At 36.7% G+C, this 24,247-nt stretch overlaps 1 protein-coding gene across 2 annotated transcripts in view; it reads right to left on the bottom strand.

Annotated features, from left to right (window-relative positions):
* The window catches only part of ESPN (espin), a 556,807-nt gene that overhangs the window by 242,065 nt on the left and 290,495 nt on the right, over positions 1 to 24,247 (bottom strand). For both annotated transcript variants that reach the window (XM_053690388.1, XM_053690389.1), the window contains exons 6-7: positions 23,397 to 23,607; positions 18,330 to 18,607 (exon numbers count right to left, since the gene is read on the bottom strand). In XM_053690388.1, the coding sequence (XP_053546363.1) occupies positions 18,330 to 18,607; positions 23,397 to 23,607 (489 nt within the window). The remainder of the gene's footprint in view (positions 1 to 18,329; positions 18,608 to 23,396; positions 23,608 to 24,247) is intronic.

Raw genomic sequence — 24,247 nt, forward strand, 5'->3', positions numbered from 1 at the left:
AAAGGAGGAATATGCATAGGAGAAATCATATGATACCGTGGTGACTGTAGTTAGAGAAAATAATTCATCAGACCTGATTAAAAAAACCAGGGCGGGCCGTGGACCGGACACACCGTTGGAGAAAGTAATTTATCAGGTAAGCATAAATTCTGTTTTCTCCAACATAGGTGTGTCCGGTCCACGGCGTCATCCTTACTTGTGGGAACCAATACCAAAGCTTTAGGACACGGATGATGGGAGGGAGCAAATCTGGTCACCCTGATGGAAGGCACCACGGCTTGCAAAACCTCTCTCCCAAAAATAGCCTCAGAAGAAGCAAAAGTATCAAATTTGTAAAATTTGGTAAAAGTGTGCAGTGAAGACCAAGTCGCTGCCTTACATATCTGATCAACAGAAGCCTCGTTCTTGAAGGCCCATGTGGAAGCCACAGCCCTAGTGGAGTGAGCTGCGATTCCCTCAGGAGGCCGCCGTCCGGCAGTCTCATAAGCCAATCGGATGATGCTTTTAAGCCAAAAAGAGAGAGAGGTAGAAGTTGCTTTTTGACCTCTCCTTTTACCAGAATAAACAACAAACAAAGAAGATGTCTGTCTGAAATCCTTTGTAGCCTCTAAATAGAACTCCAGAGCACGAACCACATCCAAACTGTGCAACAAACGTTCCTTCTTTGAAACTGGATTCGGACACAAAGAAGGCACAACTATCTCCTGGTTAATGTTTTTGTTAGAAACAACTTTCGGAAGAAAACCTGGTTTAGAACGCAAAACCACCTTATCTGCATGGAACCAGATAAGGAGGAGAACACTGCAGAGCAGATAACTCTGAAACTCTTCTAGCAGAAGAAATTGCAACCAAAAACAAAACTTTCCAAGATAGTAACTTAATATCTACGGAATGTAAGGGTTCAAACGGAACCCCTTGAAGAACTGAAAGAACTAAATTGAGACTCCAAGGAGGAGTCAAAGGTTTGTAAACAGGCTTGATTCTAACCAGAGCCTGAACAAAAGCTTGAACATCTGGCACAGCCGCCAGTTTTTTGTGAAGTAAAACAGATAAAGCAGAAATCTGTCCCTTCAAAGAACTTGCAGATAATCCTTTCTCCAAACCCTCTTGTAGAAAGGATAGAATCTTAGGAATTTTTATCTTGTTCCATGGGAATCCTTTAGATTCACACCAACAGATATATTTTTTCCATATTTTATGGTAAATTTTCCTAGTTACAGGCTTTCTAGCCTGGACAAGAGTATCAATGACAGAATCTGAAAACCCACGCTTTGATAAAATCAAGCGTTCAATCTCCAAGCAGTCAGTTGGAGTGAAGCCAGATTCGGATGTTCGAATGGACCTTGAACAAGAAGGTCCTGTCTCAAAGGTAGCTTCCATGGTGGAGCCGATGACATATTCACCAGGTCTGCATACCAAGTTCTGCGTGGCCACGCAGGAGCTATCAAGATCACCGAAGCCCTCTCCTGATTGATCCTGGCTACCAGCCTGGGAATGAGAGGAAACGGTGGGAATACATAAGCTAGGTTGAAGGTCCAAGGCGCTATCAGTGCATCTACTAGAGTCGCCTTGGGATCCCTGGATCTGGACCCTTAGCAAGGAACCTTGAAGTTCTGACGAGACGCCATCAGGTCCATGTCTGGAATGCCCCATAATTGAGTTATTTGGGCAAAGATTTCCGGATGGAGTTCCCACTCCCCCGGATGGAAAGTCTGACGACTCAGAAAATCCGCTTCCCAATTTTCCACTACTGGGATGTGGATTGCAGACAAGTGGCAGGAGTGATTCTCCGCCCATTGAATTATTTTGGTCACTTCCTCCATCGCCAGGGAACTCCTTGTTCCCCCCTGATGGTTGATATATGCAACAGTCGTCATGTTGTCTGATTGAAACCTTATGAATTTGGCCTTTGCTAGTTGAGGCCAAGCTTTGAGAGCATTGAATATCGCTCGCAGTTCCAGAATGTTTATCGGGAGAAGAGATTCTTCCCGAGACCATAGACCCTGAGCTTTCAGGGGTTCCCAGACCGCGCCCCAGCCCACCAGACTGGCGTCGGTCGTGACAATGACCCACTCTGGTCTGCGGAAGCTCATTCCCTGTGACAGGTTGTCCAGGTTCAGCCACCAACGGAGTGAATCTCTGGTTCTTTGATCTACTTGGATCGTCGGAGACAAGTCTGTATAATCCCCATTCCACTGTCTGAGCATGCACAGTTGTAATGGTCTTAGATGAATTCGTGCAAAAGGAACTATGTCCATTGCCGCAACCATCAAACCTATTACTTCCATGCACTGCGCTATGGAAGGAAGAAGAACAGAATGAAGTACTTGACAAGAGCTTAGAAGTTTTGATTTTCTGGCCTCTGTCAGAAAAATCTTCATTTCTAAGGAGTCTATTATTGTTCCCAAGAAGGGAACTCTTGTTGACGGGGACAGAGAACTTTTTTCTATGTTCACTTTCCACCCGTGAGATCTGAGAAAGGCTAGGACAATGTCCGTATGAGCCTTTGCTTTTGACAGAGACGACACTTGAATCAGTATGTCGTCCAAGTAAGGTACTACTGCAATGCCCCTTGGTCTTAGCACCGCTAGAAGGGACCCTAGTACCTTTGTGAAAATCCTTGGAGCAGTGGCTAATCCGAATGGAAGTGCCACAAACTGGTAATGCTTGTCCAGAAAGGCGAACCTTAGGAACCGATGATGTTCCTTGTGGATAGGAATATGTAGATACGCATCCTTTAAATCCACCGTGGTCATGAATTGACCTTCCTGGATGGTAGGAAGAATTGTTCGAATGGTTTCCATTTTGAACGATGGAACCCTGAGAAATTTGTTTAGAATCTTGAGATCTAAAATTGGTCTGAATGTTCCTTCTTTTTTGGGAACTATGAACAGATTGGAGTAAAACCCCATCCCTTGTTCTCCTAATGGAACAGGATGAATCACTCCCATTCTTAACAGGTCTTCTACACAATGTAAGAATGCCTGTCTTTTTATTTGGTTTGAAGACAATTGAGACCTGTGGAACCTCCCCCTTGGGGGTAGTTCCTTGAATTCCAGGAGATAACCTTGACAAACTATTTCTAGCGCCCAAGGATCCTGAACATCTCTTGCCCAAGCCTGAGCAAAGAGAGAGAGTCTGCCCCCCACCAGATCCGGTCCCGGATCGGGGGCCAACACTTCATGCTGTTTTAGTAGCAGTGGCAGGTTTCTTGGCCTGCTTACCCTTGTTCCAGCCTTGCATCGGTCTCCAGGCTGGTTTGGTTTGAGAACTATTACCCTCTTGCTTAGAGGGTGTAGAATTTGAGGCTGGTCCGTTTCTGCGAAAGGGACGAAAATTTGGCTTATTTTTAGCCTTAAAAGACCTATCCTGAGGAAGGGCGTGGCCCTTTCCCCCAGTGATGTCTGAAATAATCTCTTTCAAGTCAGGGCCAAACAGCGTTTTACCCTTGAAAGGGATGTTAAGCAATTTGTTCTTGGAGGACACATCCGCTGACCAAGACTTTAGCCAAAGCGCTCTGCGCGCCACAATAGCAAAACCTGAATTTTTCGCCGCTAATCTAGCTAATTGCAAAGTGGCGTCTAAGATAAAAGAGTTAGCCAATTTAAGTGCTTGAACTCTGTCCATAACCTCCTCATACGAAGATTCTTTATTGAGCGACTTTTCTAGTTCTTCGAACCAGAAACACGCTGCTGTAGTGACAGGAACAATGCATGAAATTGGTTGTAGAAGGTAACCTTGCTGAACAAACATCTTTTTAAGCAAACCCTCTAATTTTTTATCCATAGGATCTTTGAAAGCACAACTATCTTCTATAGGGATAGTAGTGCGTTTGTTTAGAGTAGAAACCGCCCCCTCGACCTTGGGGACTGCCTGCCATAAGTCCTTTCTGGGGTCGACCATAGGAAATAATTTCTTAAATATAGGGGGAGGAACAAAAGGTATGCCGGGCCTTTCCCATTCCTTATTTACAATGTCTGCCACCCGCTTGGGTATAGGAAAAGCATCGGGGGGCACCGGGACCTCTAGGAACTTGTCCATCTTACATAATTTCTCTGGAATGACCAAATTGTCACAATCATCCAGAGTAGATAACACCTCCTTAAGCAGAGTGCGGAGATGTTCTAATTTAAATTTAAAAGTAATAACATCAGGTTCAGCTTGTTGAGAAATTTTTCCTGAATCTGAAATTTCTCCCTCAGACAAAACCTCCCTCCTGGCCCCTTCAGATTGGTGTGAGGGTATGTCAGAACCATTATCATCAGCGTCCTCATGCTCTTCAGTATCTAAAACAGAGCAATCGCGCTTTCTCTGATAAGTGGGCATTTTGGACAAAATGTTTTTAATAGAATTATCCATTACCGCCGTTAATTGTTGCATACTAAGAAGAATTGGCGCACTAGATGTACTAGGGGCCTCTTGTGTGGGCAAGACTGGTGTAGACACAGAAGGGGATGATGCAGTACCATGCTTACTCCCCTCGCTTGAGGAATCATCTTGGGCAACATCATTATCAGTGGCATCATTGTCCCTACTTTGTTTGGACACTATGTCACATTCATCACATATATTTAAATGGGGAGGAACCTTGGCTTTCAAACATACAGAACATCGTCTATCTGATGGTTCAGACATGTTAACAGGCATAAACTTGATAACAAAGCACAAAAAACGTTTTAAAATAAAACCGTTACTGTCACTTTAAATTTTAAACTGAACACACTTTATTACTGAATATGTGAAAAAGTATGAAGGAATTGTTCAAAATTCACCAAAATTTCACCACAGTGTCTTAAAGCCTTAAAAGTATTGCACACCAAATTTGAAAGCTTTAACTCTTAAAATAACGGAACCGGAGCCATTTTTACATTTAACCCCTATACAGTCCCTGGTATCTGCTTTGCTGAGACCCAACCAAGCCCAGAGGGGAATACAATACCAAATGACGCCTTCAATAAGCTTTTTCAGTGGTTCTTAGCTCCTCACACATGCATCTGCATGCCTTGCTTTCCAAAAACAACTGCGCATTAGTGGCGCGAAAATGAGGCTCTGCCTATGACTAGAAAAGGCCCCCAGTGAAAAAGTTGTCCAATACAGTGCCTGACGTTTTTTTAATACATCCCCAAGATTAAAAGAACTATTTATAGTTATAATCCACTAAATATACTTATAAAGTAATCGTTTTAGCCCAGAAAAATGTCTACCAGTCTTTAAAGCCCTTGTGAAGCCCTTTATTCTTATACTAAACTAAGAAAATGGCTTACCGGTTCCCATAGGGAAAATGACAGCTTCCAGCATTACCAAGTCTTGTTAGAAATGTGTCATACCTCAAGCAGCAAAAGTCTGCCCACTGTTTCCCCCAACTGAAGTTAATTCATCTCAACAGTCCTGTGTGGAAACAGCCATCGATTTTAGTAACGGTTGCTAAAATAATTTTCCTCTTACAAACAGAAATCTTCATCTCTTTTCTGTTTCAGACTAAATAGTACATACCAGCACTATTTTAAAATAACAAACTTTTGATTGAAGAATAAAAACTACATTTAAACACCAAAAAACTCTTAACCATCTCCGTGGAGATGTTGCCTGTGCAACGGCAAAGAGAATGACTGGGGTAGGCGGAGCCTAGGAGGGATCATGTGACCAGCTTTGCTGGGCTCTATGCCATTTCCTGTTGGGGAAGAGAATATCCCACAAGTAAGGATGACGCCGTGGACCGGACACACCTATGTTGGAGAAAATAATTTTAACCCAAGAAAACAAGAAAGTCCAAAATTTTAGAAGACTTTATAACATAAATCACTAAACATACAGAGCTCGAAAGAAAAAAATGCCCCTTAAGAAGCAACCTCAGACTGCCTGAGGCTCCTACCGTAACCGGATTGATATCCTGCTAGTAAGAGGAAGCAAGACTCTCCAGAAGAGATCTTCTCCTCTTTAGGCAGACGATCATGAGAAGAGCCGCAACCCGCCACAGAGAGACACACGAAGCTCCACTCCGTAATTACGGAAATGCGGACGTCACGTGAGCGGCAAGCAAAAGTGAAACTGCGCCACTAGTAAAAGCGCGCAAAACACAAATGGCTCTAAATAATAAAAGTATTTAAGTATGCTCATAAAATCTTTTTCATAAACCATTTACTGCCATAGCCTATCTGCTGTGGATCCAGCTGCAGGGCAGATAACAGCTACAAAGGTGTGGCCAGTACTCTACTCCCTGTCAGGGACCTGTAGTAAAAGAAAGAACAGAGTAACCAACCCTGGCTTTCTGTAAAGGGGTAGCAAAAGTGTTAGAAGTAAAGCAATGACACAGCTAGACCCCAATCCTTGCTTGCAGGGAAAAGTACCCATAAAAGGATTAAATATCTTCAGACACCATCTTCACACATCCTCCATTGACAGAGGCAAAGAGAATGACTGGGGATTATGGGTAAGGGAAGTTACACTTAACAGCTTTGCTGGGGTGCTCTTTGCCTCAGCATAAAATTCCTTTATCCTTATAAAGAATAGACGCTGCACTCACCAGTCTTGAAAAGAATGTTCAATTTAATTTACATCACATAAACATGACAAATACCCCCAGACGTTTTGGTACCGGACTGGTACCTTTCTCAATGGGTAATCCAAGCTGTGTCTCAAGCGTTCACACTATAAGGATAAAGGAATTTGTATATGTGGACACGCAGCACCCTGGCTGTTGTAAATTGGATTAGCGAGTGCACCTGAACTTGGACTTTATATATATATATATATATATATATATATATATATATATATATATACAGTATATATATATATATATATATATATATATATACTGTGTATATATATATATATATATATATATATATATATACACACACACACACATAAACATATATATATATATATATATATATACACACACACACATATATATATATATATATATATATATATATATATATATATATATATATATATATATATAAAATAAACAAAATAATATGTATAGCCAAGAACTCAATTCCTTCATTCAACATTAACGCCCGTGTGCTATCCTTAATATCTTCAAATTAATAGGCAAGTCATGGAAGGGCACTCACAGGACTTTAAAAATACTTCAATTTTATTTATAATTAATTCAAAATCCAAGTGTCGACGTTTTGGCTTCGATACAAGCCTTTTTAAAGACAACATGTTCTACATAAACATACTTTGTGCTACCCAATGGTGCAAAATAATCCCACTAAACAACAGAATGAAAAATAAAAATAGAAATCTCTATATGATTGCAAATATATGATTGCATAACAAGTGAATAATTTTAAAAAGTACAGTGTTACAAAATTCCTGGCATCAATTCAGAGGAATATATCTCTATATATCCACTTCAAATAGACATTTCATAAAACAAAGAAAATTCCAAACGTACATTCAGTCCATGTGGTATTAGTGTGCTCAGCCTGTATATCTATCTCTGTCTCCAACTCTTTTAAGGGGGGACCCTATCAATCAGCATTGCCCTTAGATTTGAGATTGGGTGGTTACATTCCAAAAAATGTCTGGCTACTAAGTATTGGATTTCTATTATAACTGCTATTGTGGTAATTGTTTTTTCACTTATAATAAGTGGTTTTGGTAGAATGCGCCCTACCTATATATGAGTGGCTGTGTAACTTGTTAATGGATACATCTAACTAAAACGATAGAATTACATATGTTGTTCTGAGTTGAACTTAAAGTTACTGTGTTAATCTGTAGCATTCATCTGTTTAAGGGAAACTGAACCCAATTTTTTTCTTTCACGATTCAGATAGAGCATGCAATTTTAAACAACTTTCTAATTTACTCCTATTATCAAATTTTCTTCATTATCTTGGTATCTTTATTTGAAAAAGCATGAATGTAAGCTTACATGCCGGCCCATTTTTGGTTCAGAACCCTGGATAGCACTTGCTGATTGGTGACTGCATTTATATATCTCATACGCTGTCGGCATTTATCATTGCACAAGCATTTCTAGTGAAATGCTTGTGCAATGCCGCCCTCTGCACATTCGCGGCCAATCGGCCGCTAGCAGATGGTGTCAATCATCCCAATCGAATCCGATCAGGATGATTGCTGCCCGCCACCTCTTATGACTGCTGCTTCTTAACTTATATTTCCGGCGAGCCGGAAAGTACAGGAGTAGATAGCAGCATCTGCTGCTTGGTAAATCTACCCCTTAGAATATTGACATACATATGGTGCATTGGAGCCCTTTGTAGTCAATTAGCTAAAAAAATCATATTTATGCAATATTCATATTTAATACAGTGTTTATGTATTTACTGGAATATGTTCCAAGTATTTATAAATATATATATAATCACACTATATATATATATATATATATATATATATATATACACACCGGTGTATATATATATATATATATATATATATATATATATATATATTTTACCAAACAACATCATATATATATAGTATATATATATATATATATATATACTGTATATATAGAAATATTTATTAATGAACAGTTTGTGAAGAACATTGGAATGTGAAATATTAATATTTCATGTTGAGTTGTCGCACTTTGGTTAACCGAGATCGGGTTTGCTTGCGAGTAAGCCGACCAAGATTTTAACCACAGAGCTCTACGAGCTCAGACAGTGAAGCTAGACATCTTAGCTCCCAGTCTAATTACCTGCATGTTGGCATCGCAGATAAAGGTATATATATATACACACACATAAACATATATATATATATATATATACACACACACACACATATATATATATATATATATATATAAAATAAACAAAATAATATGTATAGCCAAGAACTCAATTCCTTCATTCAACATTAACGCCCGTGTGCTATCCTTAATATCTTCAAATTAATAGGCAAGTCATGGAAGGGCACTCACAGGACTTTAAAAATACTTCAATTTTATTTATAATTAATTCAAAATCCAAGTGTCGACGTTTTGGCTTCGATACAAGCCTTTTTAAAGACAACATGTTCTACATAAACATACTTTGTGCTACCCAATGGTGCAAAATAATCCCACTAAACAACAGAATGAAAAATAAAAATAGAAATCTCTATATGATTGCAAATATATGATTGCATAACAAGTGAATAATTTTAAAAAGTACAGTGTTACAAAATTCCTGGCATCAATTCAGAGGAATATATCTCTATATATCCACTTCAAATAGACATTTCATAAAACAAAGAAAATTCCAAACGTACATTCAGTCCATGTGGTATTAGTGTGCTCAGCCTGTATATCTATCTCTGTCTCCAACTCTTTTAAGGGGGGACCCTATCAATCAGCATTGCCCTTAGATTTGAGATTGGGTGGTTACATTCCAAAAAATGTCTGGCTACTAAGTATTGGATTTCTATTATAACTGCTATTGTGGTAATTGTTTTTTCACTTATAATAAGTGGTTTTGGTAGAATGCGCCCTACCTATATATGAGTGGCTGTGTAACTTGTTAATGGATACATCTAACTAAAACGATAGAATTACATATGTTGTTCTGAGTTGAACTTAAAGTTACTGTGTTAATCTGTAGCATTCATCTGTTTAAGGGAAACTGAACCCAATTTTTTTCTTTCACGATTCAGATAGAGCATGCAATTTTAAACAACTTTCTAATTTACTCCTATTATCAAATTTTCTTCATTATCTTGGTATCTTTATTTGAAAAAGCATGAATGTAAGCTTACATGCCGGCCCATTTTTGGTTCAGAACCCTGGATAGCACTTGCTGATTGGTGACTGCATTTATATATCTCATACGCTGTCGGCATTTATCATTGCACAAGCATTTCTAGTGAAATGCTTGTGCAATGCCGCCCTCTGCACATTCGCGGCCAATCGGCCGCTAGCAGATGGTGTCAATCATCCCAATCGAATCCGATCAGGATGATTGCTGCCCGCCACCTCTTATGACTGCTGCTTCTTAACTTATATTTCCGGCGAGCCGGAAAGTACAGGAGTAGATAGCAGCATCTGCTGCTTGGTAAATCTACCCCTTAGAATATTGACATACATATGGTGCATTGGAGCCCTTTGTAGTCAATTAGCTAAAAAAATCATATTTATGCAATATTCATATTTAATACAGTGTTTATGTATTTACTGGAATATGTTCCAAGTATTTATAAATATATATATAATCACACTATATATATATATATATATATATATATATATATATACACACCGGTGTATATATATATATATATATATTTTACCAAACAACATCATATATATATAGTATATATATATATATATATATATATATATATACTGTATATATAGAAATATTTATTAATGAACAGTTTGTGAAGAACATTGGAATGTGAAATATTAATATTTCATGTTGAGTTGTCGCACTTTGGTTAACCGAGATCGGGTTTGCTTGCGAGTAAGGTGTTAGTTTTTTACCACCACTTTTCACGCTCCCCTGAAGTCTATGGGGGAATACATTAACGTGGTTGTGATATTTGAAGTTCAGATTTTTGTTCACGTCGGGATAGCACTCGTGAGAAAACTTTTTTCTTTCAACATGTAATACACATGCTACCCAGCGCACGCAACAAGCAACATAAAAAAATATGGCATTAAAACATATTACTCTTTGCATTCATTCTGATCGCTGTTAGCCACTTATGGGTATTTATGCAAAATAAATATATTTTCAGGAAATGCACAGACTGGTGGAATTAAAACCAACAAAATAAAATTAGTGTTGAGAGCACATTTAAAAACCATTGAAACGAATGTCTAGTTTAAAATGGGAATAACATTTAACCCCTTCCCCCAATCCAATGTATATAAACGTTGCGCAGTACTTTGACTATCATAGGGAAACTTCGCTGGGTAAAGCAAATTTTGCAGTGAGCAGGGGATGCATTTTAAAAATTAAATCCTGCAATAAAAACAAATCAGGTTACACTTGCATCTTACAATCATCTCTATTTTCGTGTGCATGTGGTTTTTCTATTAGGACAGGGGTGTCCAAACTTTGCTCTCCAGAGGTTTTGGAACTACATTTCCGATGATGCTCAGCCAGCATTTTATCTAGCTGAGCATCATGGGAAATGTAGTTCCAAAATCTCTGGAGAGCAAAGTTTGGACACCCCTGTATTAGGGTATCAAGTATTGTGCGCATTCTGTCACAGCTTAGCCACCTTTTAGTTTTCAAGAAAAAACAGTCAGCTAGATTACGAGTTTGGCGTTATGAGTGAAAAAGCATTGTTATGGCCCATAACAATGCTTTTTCCCGCTAACACAAGTCTTGTCAGAATAGCTGTACCACACACTTTTGGCCGTCATGCAACGTTAGTAACGCACTTTAAGAAAAGTCCTATATCAATGGGACTTCCATAGCACCGGTATTACGAGTTTTGCTGTGAGGCCAAAAAGTGAGCGGTACAACCTAAAATGACAAGATCCGTACCGCCATCTAAAGTCAGCAGTTATGAGTTTTATGCTACAAAGCTGTAGCATAAAACTCATAACTAAACTGTCACAGAGTACACTAACACCCATAAATTACCTATTAACCCCTAAACCGAGGCCCTCCCGCATCGCAAATACTATAATAAATGTATTAACCCCTAATCTGCCGCTCCGGACAACGCCGCCAATTCAAAAATGTATTAACCCCTATTCCGTCGCTTCCCGACATCTTCGCCACTATAATAAACCTATTAACCCCTAAACCACCGCCTTCCCGCATTGCAAACACTATTTGAATATTATTAACCCCTAATCTGCCGTCCGCCCACACCGCCGCTATAATAAACCTATTAACTCTTAAACCTAACCCTAATATAACCCTAACCCTAACCCCCCTAACTTTAACATAATTAAAATACAGCTAAACTAAGCTTACAATTATTACCTAAATAATACCTATTTTAAACTAAATACAAACTTACCTGTAAAATAAGACCTAAGCTAGCTACAATATAACTAACAGTTATATTGTATCTATCTTAGGTTTTATTTTTATTTCACAGGTAAGTTTGTATTTATTTTAACTAGGTAGACTAGTTAGTAAATAGTTATTAACTATTTAATAACTACCTAGCTAAAATAAATAAAAAATTTACCTGTAAAATAAAACCTAACCTGCCTTACAATAAAACATTACAATAAAATAAAATAAATTAATACAATACATTTATCTAAATTACAAAAAAATATAAACACTAAATTATACAAAATAAAAAATGAAATAATAATAATAAAAAAAAAGAATTACTTAAAAGGGCCTTTTGCGGGCATTGCCCCAAAGAAATCAGCTCTTTTACCTTTAAAAAAAAAAAAATACAAAACAACCCCCCAACAATAAAACCCACCACCCACACAACCAAACTTCCCAAATAATCTAAATAAACCTAAGCTCCCCATTGCCCTTTTACTGCCCAAACCCTAAGCTAAAAAATAAAACCCTTAAAAAAACGAACACTAACCCCCGATCCAATCAGCCAATATAATGTGAGCTCAATCCTATTGGCTGGTTGGATCAGCCAATAGGATGAAAGCTCAATCCTATTGGCTGATTGCAACAGCCAATGGATGAAAACTTCTGCCCGCTTGGATGAAGACTTCTGCTGGCTTCGATGAAGACTTCTGCCCGCTTGGATGAAGATTTCTGCCGGCTTTGAGGAGGATTTCTGCCCGCTTGGATGAAGACTTCTGCCGCCTGGATGAGGATGGAGATCGTTGGGGGTTAGTGTTAGGTATTTTTAAGAGTTTATTGGGTGGGTTGTATTTTTAACTTTGGGCAGTAAAATAGCTAAATGCCCATTTAAGGGCAATGCCTATCCAAATTCCCTTTACAGGGCAATGGGGAGCTTAGGTTTATTTAGGTTTTTATTTGGGGGGTTTGGTTGTGTGAGTGGTGGGTTTTACTGTTGGGGGGTTGTTTGTATTTTTTTTACAGGTAAAAGAGCTGATTTCTTTGGGGCAATGCCCCGCAAAAGGCCCTTTTAAGGGCCATTGGCAGTTTAGTGTAGGCTAGGGTTTTTTTATTTTGGGGGGGCTTTTTAACTTTGATAGGGCTATTAGATTAGGAGTAATTCTTTTTTATTTTTGATAATTTCGTTTTTTATTTTGTGTAATTTAGTGTTTATTTTTTTTGTAATTTAGATAAATGTATTTTATTAATTTAATTTATTTAATTTTATTGTAATGTTAGGTTTTAGTGTAAGGCAGGTTAGGTTTTATTTCACAGGTAAGTTTGTATTTATTTTAACTAGGTAGCTAGTAAATAGTTAATAACTATTTACTAACTAGTCTACCTAGTTAAAATAAATACAAATTTACCTGTGAAATAAAAATAAAACCTAAGATAGCTACAATATAACTATTAGTTATATTGTAGCTAGCTTAGGTTTTATTTTACAGGTAAGTTTGTATTTAGTTTAAAATAGGTATTATTTAGGTAATAATTGTAACTTTAATTTAGATTTATTTTAATTATATTTAAGTTAGGGGGTGTTAGGGTTACGTTAGGGTTAGGTTTAGGGGTTAATAGGTTTATTATAGCGGCGGTGTGGGCAGACGGCAGATTAGGGTTTAATAATATTTAAATAGTGTTTGCGATGCGGGAGGGCGGCGGTTTAGGGGTTAATAACTGTAATGTAAGTGGCGGCGATGTTAGGGGCAGAAGATTGGGGTTAATAGTTTTATTTATATAGCGGCGATGTTAAGGGCGGCAGATTAGTGGTTAATAGTTTTATGTAGGTGGCGGTGATGTTAGGGGCAGCAGATTAGGGGTTAATAGTTTTATTTATGTGGCGGTGATGTTAAGGGCGGCAGATTAGTGGTTAATAGTTTTATGTAGGTGGCGGCAATGTTAGGGGCAGCAGATTAGGGGTGTTTAGACGTGGGGTTTATGCTAGGGTGTTCGGTTTAAAGGTAACTTTTTCTTTTCCCATAGACATCAATGGGGCTGCGTTACGGAGCTTTTGTTTCCGTGATCGCAGGTGTTAGGCTTTTTATTTGCCGGCTCTCCCCATTGATGTCTATGGGGAAATCATGCACGAGCACGTCAAAGCAGCGCTTGTATTTGGGTGAGGTATGGAGCTAAACCAACCACATCGCCCGTCCAAGTTGGGTTTTTTAAAACCTGTAATACCAGCGCTATGAATGGTGAGCAGTGAAAATAACGTACAAGTAATTAGCTAGCAGCCATAACGCAAAACTCGTAATCTGGCTGAAAGTGATCTGTAGGGCAGAAATGTTTAGATAATTACACTAGGATTTGAATAACAATTTCATACATGCCCATAGAATGCCTATACTCAACTCATTTTACGATAATACAACAATGTATTTTGTACTTATAAGTAGAAATTGCAATATGTTTTTTGAACATCCAGTGTACTAAATTACAATTTACGCTGCTCATATTTCATTTGATTTGTTCCTGTGTAATTTACTTACAAATTTTAAGTTTTTTTTATAAAATACGATTTCTTGGTGAACAATTTAATTTACAATTTTTGATGCACTTTAACAATACAGTTTTTTCCTGAGTATTTTTGTGTGAATGGTTAAATGATTCCTTTTGTATGATTTTTAAAATTACAATTTTCATTGTGCACTTTTATAATGTGTGCATCTTCTTCCCATACAAAAATGCAGTATACTCCACTTAGCGAGACATCTTGATTTCAGTGTAAAAAGTGGCTATAGATAATTCCACCAGGGAAATATAAATAATCTCGCCAGCCCAGAGACCTTTAGATCATCGGACCCTAAGTTAAGATATAACCCTAAATAATTTCCTGGCATTTGTAGGTACATAAAAGCATAAAGTCTGGCAATAAAAACAAATTTTTCCCCATGATTTTTCATTAGCATATGATATATAAAAAACATGATAAGATGAAACAAAACAAACTGTTCTTACTTTACAGAAAGCCAACATTACTTATTTTTTGTTAAACTACTATATACTCAACATGGGGTCAATCCTGTAGAAAAGTTTATCAAATGATTTATCTACAAAAATCCCAGTAGTGTTTTTATATATATATATATATATATATATATATATATATATATATATATATATATATATATATATATATATATATATATATATATATATATATATACAGTATATCTTTTTATTAGGCAACCTCGTTTTGCATACATGAAATTTATAAAGAGCAGTCTATGTTTTACAAATGACATTTAGTTACTGCTGGAACATATAATCTATATTTTGTGACCCTTAGTTACATTTTGGAAAAGTCTGATAACAGTTAATATTGTCCTCATACTCTGGTCGCGTTGAAATGATATCTATCAGTTTGACTTTCCGTTGATCTCTTTTACAGTGTATAAGACTGTATTATCTTGTCACAGTACTAGCTTGGGTCGTAGTCCTTTTGATTAGATAGCTCTAAGTATTAAGATTGTATATTAAGTTAACAAGGTTCCTTTTACACAGTTTCCACTTTTCTAATAGTAATTTAAACAAACAAAATAAAATAAAGTAACTGTAACAACATTAACGTTAACCTCTAGTATTGACCGCTAATCTCAGTAGTGTTTAATGGTGAATTCTGTAGAAAAATCATAAAATAAACGTTTCTAAAGGATTGAGATTAACCCTCATATTGCACCTTTAAATTCATAGGGCTCCATTAATCAAACTGCAGATGCATCTTTGGAGTTCCAGCAGTGCAGGTTTGCATGATCGAGCCTGCAGCAAAGAGTTATGAAGCCAGTGCTTAAAATCACCCTGGACTAGTCTCACTGGGGTGATTGACAGGCCCTGCTCTTGTGTGATTGGTCACTCAAATGCAGGGGGGGGCAGTCATTTGTACGATGATAAATACAGGCATCCACACATTAATAAACGAAGACCATAATTACCAATGTTTAATATGAAGATTTAAACATCTAGCACCTAACACTTGCCTTGATCTATTTTTCATGGGTTTTGATTAACCAAAAATATTCCCTTTAATCTCAAAAATAAACAACCCCTACAGTATTACCACCCAAAAAAAAATTGCTCTTGCAATTTCACAAATGGAACACAAGCTACAGTTGTTGCAAAAGTATGGATGCAATCAAAGATGGTACAAATAACTTTACTGATAAGCTTCACTTGCTTTATTTCATACAGAACTAGAAGCTATTGCCACATTTAAAACAAAATGTCGTAAATAACTTGAACTCTCCTCTTTTAAATGAGCACTTTCTCTTCAATGTACAACCTTAACTTTGGTTGTGCCTGGGATAAGTTTTGTGTTTCCCTTTTTACTCTTAGCTGGTCTTTAGTGCATCAATGGATACTTGATAAACAAAGGGTCATGGCACTGAAATTTGAATAAGCACTAAATTAGTGGAGTTATGGGTGTGTGGATTAATTTTGTTAAAAATTGGTTTGGTTTTACTCACAATATTTTCTATACTAAGCACTCAATAACCAAAGGGCCGTGTGAGGATTTTGAAAAAAAGTTATTTTAAACTAGACTTGTGCGCTGCGAAAAGATTTGTTTCGGTTCTTTTCGGATCGATTCGGATATTTTCGAATTTCGGATCGATTTGAATGCATTCATTTCGGATTCGTTCGGATTCATTCAGATTCAAATAAATTCGGATGTATTCGGTTCGGATTCGATTTGTAAATTCGGAAGTTCGGTATGTGTTACGTAGGATGTGCTGTGTATTAGACTAGTATTATGTACTGTAATATTAGGTGTAACCCATAGCAGAGTGATATAACCTAATATACAGTACAATACTAGTGCAATTGTGATTAGTCCATGGCCATCCGAATGTTGCAAATAAATCCGAACTAATTCGGATTTATTTGTTAGATTCGGTGCTACGGTAATTCGGAAATTCGAATTGATCCGAATCTCCGAATTTGACAAATTCGTCCGAATTTAAATTGGGAACGAAACGAAACGCACATGTCTATTTTAAACCTTTTTAAGCCCTCCAGAAATGTGGGAGGGGTTAGGGATTTGTATTACCTATCAGAAATATGTCCAAGCTAGGAGACACCTGTCCCTATCCCTCTTGGAGAGCCACTGACCATCCAATGTTCTAAGAATTTGTATACTTCTTTATATAAGCTTGTAATATCTTAGCTGCAGCAATCATTTCATGGTTTCCAAGTGTAGTGCAAACTTTACACATTATAGCATTGGTTTTTAGTGTTTAAAACAAATGTTTAAAGAGACATGAACACCAACTTTTTTCTTTCATTATTCAGATAGAGAAGACAATTTTAAATAATTTTCCAACTTACTTCTATTATTAAATTTGCTTCTTTCTCATGTTATTCTTTGTTGAAGAGATATCTAGATAGGTAGCATGCACATGCCTGAAACACTACATGACAGGAAATAGTGCTGCCATCTAGTGCTCTTGCCAATGTATAACATTGTTGCAAAACTGCTACCATATAGTGCTGCAGACACGTGTACACTCAACAAAAGATAACAAGAAAACAAAGAAAATCTGATAATGTTATTAAATTGGAAAGTTGTTTAGAATTGTATGCTCTATCAGAATCTACCACAAGATAAAAAGACAGAACAAATGTATCTACAATAATATGAAAGCCAAAACAAAATATGAAGTAAAATCTGTTTACATTTAAAGGGACACTGTACCCAAATTTTTTCTTTTTTGATTCAGATAGAGCATGCAATTTTAAGCAACTTTCTAATTTACTTCTATTATCAATTTTTCTTCGTTCTCTTGATATCTTTATTTGAAAAAGAAGGCATCTAAGCTAAGGAGCCAGCAAATTTGTGGTTCAGAACCATGGACAGCAATTGTTTATTGGTGCTGGCCAATCAGCAAGGACAACCCAGGTTGTTCACCAAAAATGGGTCGGCATCTAAACTTAAATTCTTGCTTTTCAAATAAACATACCAAGAGAATGAAGAAAATTTGATAATATGAGTAAATTAGAAAGTTGCTTCAAATTGCATGCTCTATCTGAATCACAAAAGAAAAAATTTGGGTACAGTGTCTCTTTAAACTGACACAAATTAATTATTATTATCAGCGAAATACTTCTTGTTAGTGTTCATTGTACCTATCAAACAATAAGCATTTGCAGGAAACGCCTTTTAGCCAATAGAGATTAGCAGACAGTACACAACTGATACTTCAGTATAAGTTTCAGCTTAATTTAACCAGCTTTTATTTCATACATTTTTAGGCAAAAATACAATGCTGCTTTTTTACTTGTATGATAGAAACATTTGAGTATGATAAAGCTTTAACATTATAAGAAACGAAATGCAGGTGCATTTTATGAGGCTACCTGTTCATTGAGTGCCTCACTCTCAATGTGACGGAGATTATTCTTAGCCTGTACGTAGATATCTGAGGTGTGCTCTCCCTCAGGAGGGCTTGGCGCTGGATAGCATGGAGGGGGTGGAAGTCGTGAATCAGGAACTGGAGGAGGAGGTGGTGGAAAACCAGGTGGAGGAGGAGGTGGAATGGCTGTTCTCTCATCTTTCTTGTTCCCGTTTGAGCCTACCTCTGGATCCAGCATGTCCATGTAAGTCTGCATATTATTGATTGCTGCGTCAGGGGGCCCTAGGAACAAAAAAATAACCAACAACTAAGCTGACATACAAACTTGTTTTCTAGAAATTTCATGACAAAATGAAGACCAGTATTATTTGACAGAAAGCTTAATATGAATAGAACTTACCATGGAAATATGTTTCCATAGCAACTTTAGAGCTCTGTTTGCCATCAACAAACAATGAGTAATAGAAATTTATAGTGATTATTTCCAAGACAAAAGTTTTATAGTTTCCATTCTAAAGCATCTTTAATCCATAAAAAATGTACCATGTTTAACAACAAGTTGCCTAGGGGTATTTTATCACTGGAAAGTTGTTGATGCGTCTAGTGAAGCCAATCAAAGACTGAATTGAAAGGTACGCCTTGTATTATGGATTATATGTTGATTATTGACTCTATGGGCTCCGTTTACTAACCATCGGATGCTTATTTGGAGTAATTGTAGGGCAGGCTCACTCATGCAAGCTGCTTAAAATAATGTAAGAACTGAAGTAGCAGTTGAGGTGGCAAATATAAATCACCTCAAACATATTTGTTCTGGGTGATTGACAGGTTGCGCAAAATCAGGGGCAGCGTTGCACAAGAATGTCCTGGTGCAACAGTATGTCCGGACAGTGGATATACAGTGTCTGCTGCTGGTTCACCGCAAAGGTGTACCTTGTCCGGCTGCCGGATAATACATGGGGGCCTATGTAAGAAATATGAGAACAAGTTCAAAAGGATGGGTGTTTCTTGCGTTTGGGAAGCCAAATATGTAAATCTGGACCTTATCTTATATATGCCCATATAAATGGTTATATCAGTCTGAAATATTTGTTATCTATGAAACTGGCTTTAGTTAAAAAAGATTACATGCTATACACATAAACATGAAAACTATTTTTTTAATGATCCGAAGCAAAAACCCCAATTATCATATCTTTTTGCATGCCAGCGCAATTAGTGGGCATCACCCCGGGCTCGCATTTACCATTGCACAAGCAATTGCTTGTGTGGTCAGTCATACCGCCAACTTTTGCGCAATCAATTGTGCGAAAGCAGGGCTTATCAATCTCACCAGGATAATTTAACACCACCGCTGAGGCTCTAAAATGTTAACCGTATCTTCTTAATGGAGCCCTATGTATCTTCATAACACAAATAAAAAAATTATAGTAGCTTTTACTGTCAAGAAATGTGTTTCTGTACTTACATTAGCAGTCATAATTATTTCCAACAATTTCTAGGTGTATAAAACCAAATACTGAACACCTTTATACTGTTATTACCAAGGACATCTAATTCTAACTGATATTAAAATCTCTTTTTGCAGTAAAACGTTTCTAGTTCTGTCCATTTAGGTGAAGTTAGAGTTCCCAACAACCATTTGTTAGGTTTAGATTAGTTACAGATTGCTCTAACAAATTTTTGTTAGTTCTGTTAGTATACTATTCATTGCACAGTAAATGTTTATATTGCATATGCAACCTTTTTATGAATGATGTCTAAAAACTCATATGCCATACCAACATAGCTGTGTATTACAATAAGCAGAAATAACATTTGTATTGGGTTTACATTGCACATTAAACATGTCCTCTCTTCCTCAAGTCTGAAGTGAGAATACGGAATGTATTATTTATTTCTTAAAACACAGAAAGATTTAAAAGGATAGAAAATTATATAGTGGTGTGATAAGAGTAAAATGGTTTTAACAACAAGCAATTTATGAAAAAGATAGGAGAGAAATCTCTGCTGTATATTTCTCTCAATTAATGCTTTAATTAAACCTGTTGTGTGTTCTAGGTAGCCAAGGGTTTAAATTACTGCTTTTAACTTATTTTCAATAGAGAATTGCCACTCCATCTATATTTTAAAGTCACCTTCCAGAGGCTTAAACTGAAGTCTGTGAGAATCAACAGTTGAATACTAGCATTCAAATATTTTAATCTTACTTTTAAATAGATGGAATGTTGAAATATGTAATAATCATTCAGCATCAAGAAATGTTGCCAGCAATGATAATTTTTATATTTTACTACCCCTAAAATGTACATTTTAATTTATAAAAATGCACTAAACAAAATATGTATATCTTCAAAAGATATTATTTCAGTACTATTTTGGTTTATTTTTTTGTTTCGTTCAATAATATATTCTGCTTTTTTTATATTGTATGACTGCCTAAAGTTGAATGCACCTCTCTATAAATGACCTAGCTGCATGAAATGCATCAGTATAAATTAGGAGATCATTTATAAACCTTTCAAGAAACAAATTAGCATGTCACTAGTGGCACAAGCTACATTGGGAAAACCAACTTTCATTTTTTGCTCCCCTTCCCTATAAGATTTAAGTATATTAAATTTTTTCATTACATAGAATTAAACATGGTATAGTTAGTTACATTTTGAATTTAATGACCCTTCTACTTTTTCAGACTCCTTTTTTATATGCATGACAGAAAATGTTCTCTATACCCCTTTATTTTTCTTCCCTAAACAAAGTAACACATATAGGGGTTTATCATTGATTTGCACTTGTTTTAACAAGATAAATACTAAACTTTACCACGTATTATCAGGGTGTCCTTCTAGTGATAGCAATTCTAAAATTCTTCCGCCATTAATACTAGTGAAGTTAAAAAAATGTTACCTCCCGGAAACAACACAAAATAGTTATCTGTGTTGATATACTCGCTACTTTGTAATTGAAAAACGTAATTAGCACAATAAATGGCAAACAAAATGGAGACTTTGATCTAGACTTGAGTCAACTGATTCAGACTCAAGTCACTTCAATGACTCGGCTTGGACTTGACTCGCAATAAATTAAGCAATGACTCGCGACTTGTATATATTTAGCTTCCCACTTGCAACTTGTGGAAAAAATAGTTTGTCTAAAATGCTATCTTGATAAATTTGATTAAAAGCACAGCTTTGTTTAGATAAAGCCTTGTTAAATTTACCTATGATAAAAAATTTTTTTTACCTAACTGTGCAAATTTACTTGATCTTCTAATTGCACACTCCACCACCACCTCCTTTTTTTCCTGTTAAAGTTGGCTCCCAGACTCGAAACTCGACTTGAGACTTGAAGGGAGAGACTTAAGACTTGGGGGCCGATTTATCAAGGGCCGAATGGCCCCTGATGCCCCTGTTTCGGTGCAAGCCTTCAGGCTTGCCGGAATCATCAGGTATGAAGCAGCGGTCTTAAGACCTCTGCTCCTTAACTGGTCCGCTGCCTGGTCTGATTGACACCCCCTGCTAGCGGCCGATTGGCCACAAATCTGCAGGGGGCGGCATTGCAAGCAGTTCACCAGAACTGTTTGTATAATGTTAAATGCCGACGGACAAACATTGATAAATCGGCCCCTTGGAGGGAGAGACTTGAGACTTGGAGTAAAATACTTTAATACATCACTGCTAATAGGTGAAATTTGTGTAATTAGCCTGTTGTGCTCCTAAACCATAAATATTTGTGCATATGTTCCAATCCATTAGCTTTTGCTTAGTATTATTATTTGGGGTACCTGAAAAGTTGCAAAGTTTTGTCTGTGAATTTGAGAAGTGAAAAATGTGTTATTTAGTATCAAGAATTTGGATTGTGATCAGAAAAATAGGACTGGCACATGTTAAAGGGACAGTGAACATCTTGTAATTACAAGACACTGTTGTTGTGTTGCTATAGAATAACCTATCAGCCAAGTCTTAATGTTTTTTTTTTTAACACAAATTAACATCCTTTTTGCTGCAGTTATTTTTCAGTAGCCAAATTCCACCCACCATTTGCCTTATTTGATGGAGCCAATCTGGGCTTTAGTCTGCTGACAACAAGGATAGCACCTGTCATAAAATTGTGATCAGTTAAAACCATTGAGGGACAGATATGGCTTCCAAGTTCTGAGTTTTGGAAATGGCTCAAATTTTCAGAGGTAAATTATATGAAAAGGGGCCAAAATAAATAATGAAAACATATTGCAAAGTAATTTCATTCTGCATAACTAAAAAAATACGAACTTAAAGGGACAGTTAACTGCTGTTTTTTTATTGTTTAAAAATATAGATAATCCCTTTATTACCCATCCCCCAGTTTTGCATAACCAACACTGTTATATTAACACACTTTTTACCTCTGTGATAACCTTGTATCCAAGCCTCTGCAGACTGCCCCCTTATTTCAGTTCTTTTAACAGACCTGCATTTTAGCCAATCAGTGCTGACTCATAGTTAACTCCACGGGAATGAGCACAGTGTTATCTATATGACACACATGAACTAGTGCTGTCTAGCTGTGAAAAACTGTCAAAATGCACTGACATAAGAGGTGGCCTTCTAAGTTTAGCTAAAGAATACCAAGAAAAAAAGCAAATTTGATGATAAAAGTAAATTGGAAAGTTGTTTAAAATTGCATGCCCTATCGGAATCATGAAAGTTTAATTTTGACTAGATTGTCCCTTTAATCTTAATTTGTTGTTAAGGAGTTTACTAGCGCAGATTTTTCGACATCAGCAAAGCTGCGCTAGTACGTACTCCATCTCTCACTTCCTGAGGAATGTAGACAAAGTTTGGTCTTGCCGACATTGCCAAGGCCTACGCTATAAAAAGTCCAGATAAGAGGGCTTGTTTATGACCCCTAATGTAACCAATACATTTGTATAAGCATTCAATTTCATAGTGAATTCAAATCTGCAATTCATTTTTTACTAAACTACATACAGTATTGTATTTATGAACCATCATGTGGCTTGGGAAATAAAATAAATACAAATAGGTAAAGATAATGGAAACACACCAGGTTGCGTTACATCACTTACTTGTTTCATGTTGGTTTGTTTTCTTATCTCCGACACTAGATTGGCTAGAGTTACAGGAGTCATAGTTAGACAGAGTACTAGATGGAGAACCAATGTCAAAATGTGCTGGCTGTATTGACATGGTGGTGTTCGGAGATGACATTCCAGAATCAGGCTGCTTCAACTCCATATCTGCTGATGGATCTCGTGAAAGCACTCTGTGTTCTACACTCTAAAAAAAAAAATGATAGTTTTAAGTTAATAACAAGATACTTATACTTTGTAATAAATATTGAAATTAATAAAACATATTCCACAAATAATAAAAAGACAATACAATAGCCCTTACTTTGAATTTCAAATTATCAGTACATTTTTTTTGTAAAAAATTTCAAAGATTGCTTCTATATCGTTTTCCGTATCATGTGACAGCCATCAGCCAATCACAGACTCATATATGTACAGTATATACTGAGAGTTGGTGCCTCAGAAAGTGTGTCTTTAGTGTCCCTTTGATAATTAAATATGATATAAACACATATGGCATTTCTATTACATAGCCTTTCTATAGGTATAAATGTCTGGTAAATCTGTATAGCAATTCAAATCTAATTCTCTAAATACCAAACTAACATTATATATATTTAAATCTTAGCTGTGTGCTTGCAAGTAAGTACTAGGCTTCCTCTGTGTGTTGTGTTAATTTGTGATGTTATTTTCCCTATGGACTTTGCACCCAGACTTGTTGGGGGTTAAGTGCCGGGGGCTCTATGGACTGTGCAGCTACCCATGAGCGCTATTAAGCACCCAGGGCTGTGCATTTTGCATTGTCATGGGATGTGCACCTAGTCTAGTTTGAGAGTGCAGTTCAC

This window comes from Bombina bombina, chromosome 8 (genome assembly GCF_027579735.1).
Source record: "Bombina bombina isolate aBomBom1 chromosome 8, aBomBom1.pri, whole genome shotgun sequence".
Lineage (NCBI taxonomy): Eukaryota > Metazoa > Chordata > Amphibia > Anura > Bombinatoridae > Bombina > Bombina bombina.